Source organism: Hesperophylax consimilis, chromosome 18 (genome assembly GCF_061612785.1).
Source record: "Hesperophylax consimilis isolate HC1 chromosome 18, BYU_Hcon_1.0, whole genome shotgun sequence".
In the NCBI taxonomy this organism is placed as follows: Eukaryota; Metazoa; Arthropoda; class Insecta; order Trichoptera; family Limnephilidae; genus Hesperophylax; species Hesperophylax consimilis.
In genome coordinates, this window is record NC_142853.1 from 21,490,146 (window position 1) to 21,496,178 (window position 6,033).

Genomic DNA, 6,033 nt, shown 5'->3' on the forward strand with positions numbered 1-6,033 from the left:
GTTGTTTCACAGAAATTCATATTTAAAGAAAGCTTTGAGAGTTGGGGAGTCATGCTGTGGAACTAGGAGATTTTGCCAAACAATTTATTTACTGTCAAAGGTATAAGGGGAAACATTGAAGATAGTGCAAATGGGCCCAGGGCCCCAGTGCTGAAGGGAACTAGGCAGACCGTTACAGCAAAGGGGGCTCTAGGGGTCCAGAAGTGAAAGAACAATCGAAAAAAATGGATATGAAATGTTAATACATATTGCTAATGAGTAGCGAATATTATGAAAACGCTAATGTACGTAATTAATTTACAAGTACTCACCTATTCTGATGACGATAGTACAATATTGTTTAATTTAAGATTATTTATCTAATTATTTACACACTAGCTGATGTGTACACGGTGTTGCTCGGGGTTGTGAATTGGAGTAAAGTTTTGAGGTTGAGTATTCTAGGATAAACATCGACTTCTGTCTACTATCAATAAATATAATATGCATGTATTATATAAATAAACCTTTCGAAAGAAATTCTCTAAATGATAGTGAAAACCCTATCAAAATCCATTGCGTAGTTTAACAGACGAAAATGAACGTCTAGGTACTTTTGCTTTCATTGTTTAAAAATTAGTTATATGTCGTGGATAGCGACCATAAAATATAGTCGCTATCCACGACATATAACTAATTTTTAAACAATGAAAGCAAAAGTACCTAGACGTTCATTAGCAATTCCGCTCACAAAAATTATAACTTTTCATTTTAAAATATTGTTTTAAGGTGAAACGGAAGCGAAAATTCTCGCATGCTCCACTCCGAAACCGGCCATATTATTTTAGTGCTGAAAAATAATACTAAAAATGAGATTGGCGCAAATATCTATTTCATTGTTATATCACTTATAATAATCAAGTAATTACATTAGCAAAAGTATTTAATTTCATCCCATTTATATAGGTGTTAGTGACACTGCTAACTGAAACATGCAACCTGCAATATAGGTAGGTACTCCTGGCTTAAATTAGAAGTAAGTGTTTAAATAACTATGAAGATAATTTGATTTTTAACATCCCGTGGGTTTCGAATTAACGGGGTTCTACTGTATATATTAAGGACGGGTTGTTTCGCAGAATTTGAACAATTCATCAAATTTCAAAGTGGATTTTCAAGTTCTGTGAAGGTTCTATTCAAGTTCTGTTATTATATCATTATTGGTCGTTGTTTCACAAAACTGAAATGATGGAAGAACTTGAATAGAACCTTCACGGAACTTGAAAATCAACTTTGAAATTTGATGAATTGTTCACATTCTGTGAAACAACCCGTCCTAAGAATACCCTTAACCTCTTTATTTTATGTCTTGTAAATAATTGACACTTTATTTGAATGTGTTTGTCACAATGCAACAAATTGTGTGCGATTTCTTTCAATACGATATCCACAGAATTTGATATTTGAAATTATTCCATGCCAATTACATCAACGAATGGACATAATTTCAGAAATAATATTGAAATGGCTGTAAATTGTTCATCTCTCAAAAAACTGACATTTTTGACATCTCCCTCTAATACCTTAACACACTTAATGCGGGCGAAACAATGGTCCCATTCGAGAAAATGGATTAATCTTTAAACAGCTTTATCTTCGAAAATAATACATACATTTGAAATTTTTTTTACATAGTACTCACCACATCCCAAATATAAAATTATTGTCTGAAATTAAAGCCTACTTTTGTAATACGACTCCATAAACTGAAGTTAAAGTCATACTACAGGGTTTTCCAATAAGAGGTGTTATTTTGATATTCAATCATAAAAGATCAATGGTTTCGTTGCTTGTGTGGCACGTATCGCCGTCTTGTTGAAAGTAAACGTTGTCCAGATCAATACCATCCAATTCCAGCCATAAAAAATCATTAATCATCTCTCGATAACGCAATTCATTCACCGTAACTGTTGCTCCAGCCTCATTTTCGAAAAAGTAAGGTCCCATGACTCCGCCGGACCATAAACCGCACCAAAAAGTCACACATTGAGGATAGAGAGGCTTTTCAACAATAACTCTTGGGTTTTCCGAGCCCCAGATGCGACAATTTTGCTTGTTGACGAAGCCACCGAGTTGGAAATGGGCCTCATCACTCAAGATGATTTTGCATTTGATTCACTCAAGTGAATTTTAATAATTTCAATGCGTTGTTGAAGCGTGTATCGTTCCATTTTTATTAATGGCGTAGTTTCTACTTGTCAAATGTCTAAAATTGACAGCTTCAAAAGTAACATCTACCGAAATAGCGGGCTATTCAAAATAACACCTCTTATTGGAAAACCCTATATAATGATACTAATATGATATGATTCTAAACTTACGTCAGACATTATAGTGTTTGCCTTCTTTTTCCGTATAACAAAGAGAAAGAAAGAAGAGGTTGGGGACAAAATTTAAAGTGACCCGCAGGTATAAACAATAGCTTCTCATTTGGACGATAAATGGCAATGGAACCCGCTATTAGTACTGTTAAATCCATTTTTTTTAAAGTTATTAATATTGCGGGATATTTTTGGAAGGTCATTGACCGAATGATCCCCATAGAAGAGCCGCCACTGCATCTCATCATACAATGTCATAAAAGATGATGGGCGCAAAGAAAGCCTTACAGGGAAATCACAACTTACAACACTATAATAATGGTAAAAATAGAAGTTCTCAATACCTCATCTCCGCATGACTCGTCATCTGTGGGCCCCTGATGGATTTTATCATAAACATCCTCCATATTATTACAGACATCATTTCTAAAAAAACACACAAGTTAAAGAACAGTTTTAAGTTATGTTAAGATTAAATGTTTTGAATATAAGGTTATAAAATAAATTAATTTAATCATGAATTGCCAAACCTTCTGTCTCCTTCTTCTTCTAGATTTCTTTCTGAAGTCTCAAAATCTTTCAATGTCTTTTTAGGTAATGGTTTCGCATCACGGTTCATTGATTCGTGCCTTCTTGATTCTTGCCTTGGAGTCTCTTCTTTTCTGTCCCCCATTCGACTTGAGCTTCTTCTTGAAGATTCTCTATCTAACTGTCGACTTGTGGACTCCCTTTGCCGGCTAGCCGATTCTCTTGGCCGACTTTTTGAATCTCTGTCCTGGTGTCGACGTGCGGACCTTTCACGTTGTCCATTGTGTGAATAGTTATCTCTATCCGAGACTTTGGATTGACTTCTGTATGAACTTGATTCTCTAGATCTACGTGATTCTGAATACCGCGACTCGGAGTATCGGCTGCTTGATTCTTTGATATCCCTTCTTTGATCTTTACTGTCGGAAGATCGTGAAAAATCATTCCTTTTCTGATCATAATCACGTTCTACAGTCTCTCTCCTTCTAGAGTCTCTACTAGACTTTTCTTGTCTTGAATATTCACGGTCAGATCCACTTGCGGGGAGCGTGCTGCGGCTACGATTTTGGGAGTGAGAATAATGCTTGGAATTAACTTCATAGCTTCTATCTGAAGCGCTATAATCTCTGTCGTGTCTCCTATTTGATTTATAGGAAGTGGGTACAGGCGGCGGTGGCGGCGGTGGCGGCGGTCGACTTAAGTCTAGTTGCGGTAAAATGGGATATTGAACAGAGTGTTGATCTGTCATCGGGACATTACCTGAGTGATTAGACGCTGGACGATATCCAGGATATTGGTTGCTATAACCATCAAAGTTGGATGGAATTGGGGGAGGTCGTGAAATATCCAAAGTGGGAGGGAGATAATGCGTATTGTAATTGCCATTTCCGTAATACTGGTCACTGTTTGTTTCTTGGTACACAGGGGGCGGTGGCGGTGGCGGAGGAGGCGGAGGAAGATTTAGCGGCGGAAGATTATAATATGCCGACATACCCGGCGGATTATAACCAGAAGGATACGACATTGTTGAAAATTAATGGTGAAGAAAAAAAATAAGTACGATATAACTACAGCGAGATTCAAAAGCTATTACACGCTGAAAAATAAATATTAAAATGGGTTGTCGAAATGCATCGGAGATTCAATTTTATTCAAACGTCTGGCATTTCGCTGAAAACAATACTTGTCAGTCTTGACATATTTTTCTATGGATACAGGAGACGTCAGACGACAGACCATAGATGGACCATAGATATACCATTTGACCATAAACAAACTACACTTGACTGACGGCCATGGTGATAATTTGCATGTGAAAGACCTCGCTATAAGCGCGCTATATTTTCATGGCTTGGCCTATTTCAGCATATCGCTCGCCATATATTCCCATTAGTAGTGTATGGCAAGCGATATACTGAAATAGGCCAAGCCTTGCTGCGTGTAGCGTAATTTGTTGCATACCTTACTCAAATTCTTTTACCATCGAAATATTTCGATTCATTGTCACGGACAAATCGATTCTGCAAAAATCATTTGAAATCACTGTCTTGAGACAATCTTTTTGAAACGTCGTCGAACAAGGAATCGATTCTGTCGGAAATCATTCGAAACCAACGTCCGAAACAATCATTTTGAAACGTCATCGAACAAGGAATCAATTATTAACAATTTTCACTTTTTCAGTTTTAGTTTTAGAAAGTAAATTTGTAGCCACTTAATGATGGCTTATTATATTGTACGTTTCACTTATTAAATCCACTTTTAACTGAATATTGTGCATTAAGCGTAACATTGAATGTGCTTTCCGTGTTACAATGTAATGATCATAAATAAACCACTCATGATATTTGATATGCATTTGGGGATACGCAATTATTCTTTGCTAATAATTGTCAAATGTTGGTAATATTATAAATTTAATTAGGATATTATGTACCAACCGAAGAATACGAGTATGTGAACAATTAATTCAAATTTTAGGTTAGGATTTACGACGCCCGTACCTTTAGTATATGAAAAAAATGGTATTCTGACTTATAATAAGTTGAAAAGGTTAAAAATAATAAAAAAATGTAATTTTTGGCGTCGTTTTTGTGATAAATCGTCTTGAGGGCGCTCCATAAAGAATCTTAAGGTTAAATTTATGTGAGAATTTGTTGTGTGAAAAATATAAGGCCCCTAGCATCTCTGCACACATGAGACTCCTCAGGCTGAGATGGGCTGGGCATGTACAGAGAATGCCGGATACACGCGTCCCAAAAAGAATTCTGACTGGTCACCCAGGTGGAAAGAGAAAAGTGGGAAGACCCAGACTGAGGTAGGAAGATGAGGTAAGAGGGGATGCAGCACAGCTTCTCCAGGTGACAAACTGGAAGTCAGCCGCTGAGGACAGGAGGAGTTGGAGGCGACTGTTGCAGGAGGCCAAAGCTCGATATGGGCTGTAGCGCCATCGAAGAAGAAGATTTGGTGTGTAAAATGTTATATTCGGTGTTGTTTTAGTGTCCAGGTTTTTATGTTCATGGGGATGAAATATTTTAATTATTTCTTCTATTGAAGAATGACTTCACGGAATAATGAGAAATGTGAGGAGATTCCAAACCCCCAGTAGTAATATTTAAGTCTATTAGGAGTATAGAAGTCCCTTATGACTTGAACATAAAACGAGTATCCTTAATTACATTAGTGTATTCAAGTTTACAGCGGAATATAAAACAATCTGAATAGGAATAAATTGGATCAACGTTACAGCAAATAAAAATAAGAGAAAATATAGATACCTAGTACGGTAAATAGAAAAATACCAACATTAAAAGAAAAAAGTAGGTTAAGGGGTAAAAATCAAAACAAAAGTATGTTACAGATTATAATTATGTTAGGGAAACAAAATGTTAGAAATTTTCATGGAAATAAATGAAAAATAGTTTAACAATAAAAACATATAAATCCGAAACCGGTAGAGTGAAAATAAAACAATAGTGGTCAAAAACAAATTTATATGTTTTTATTGTTAATTATGATGAGCCACAAAGTGAAGGCTTTTTACAATTACGGAAAAATAGTTTAGTCAGCGGTTCGACATGTCGGTTTCTGCAAGTCGGATCATGTGGAGGTCTTAAACTAGCAGTACTTATAGTTACAGTATCAT

The 6,033-nt window shown here is 36.1% G+C and overlaps 1 protein-coding gene across 1 annotated transcript in view; it reads right to left on the bottom strand.

The window, feature by feature from the left end:
• drosha (ribonuclease 3 drosha) overlaps positions 1 to 4,076 on the bottom strand; it is a 31,806-nt gene extending 27,730 nt beyond the window's left edge. The window contains exons 1-2 of the mRNA XM_089642676.1: positions 2,891 to 4,076; positions 2,705 to 2,786 (exon numbers count right to left, since the gene is read on the bottom strand). Coding sequence (XP_089498802.1) covers positions 2,705 to 2,786; positions 2,891 to 3,912 — 1,104 coding nt within the window. The 5' untranslated portion in view covers positions 3,913 to 4,076. The remainder of the gene's footprint in view (positions 1 to 2,704; positions 2,787 to 2,890) is intronic.
• Positions 4,077 to 6,033: the final 1,957 nt, after the last annotated feature.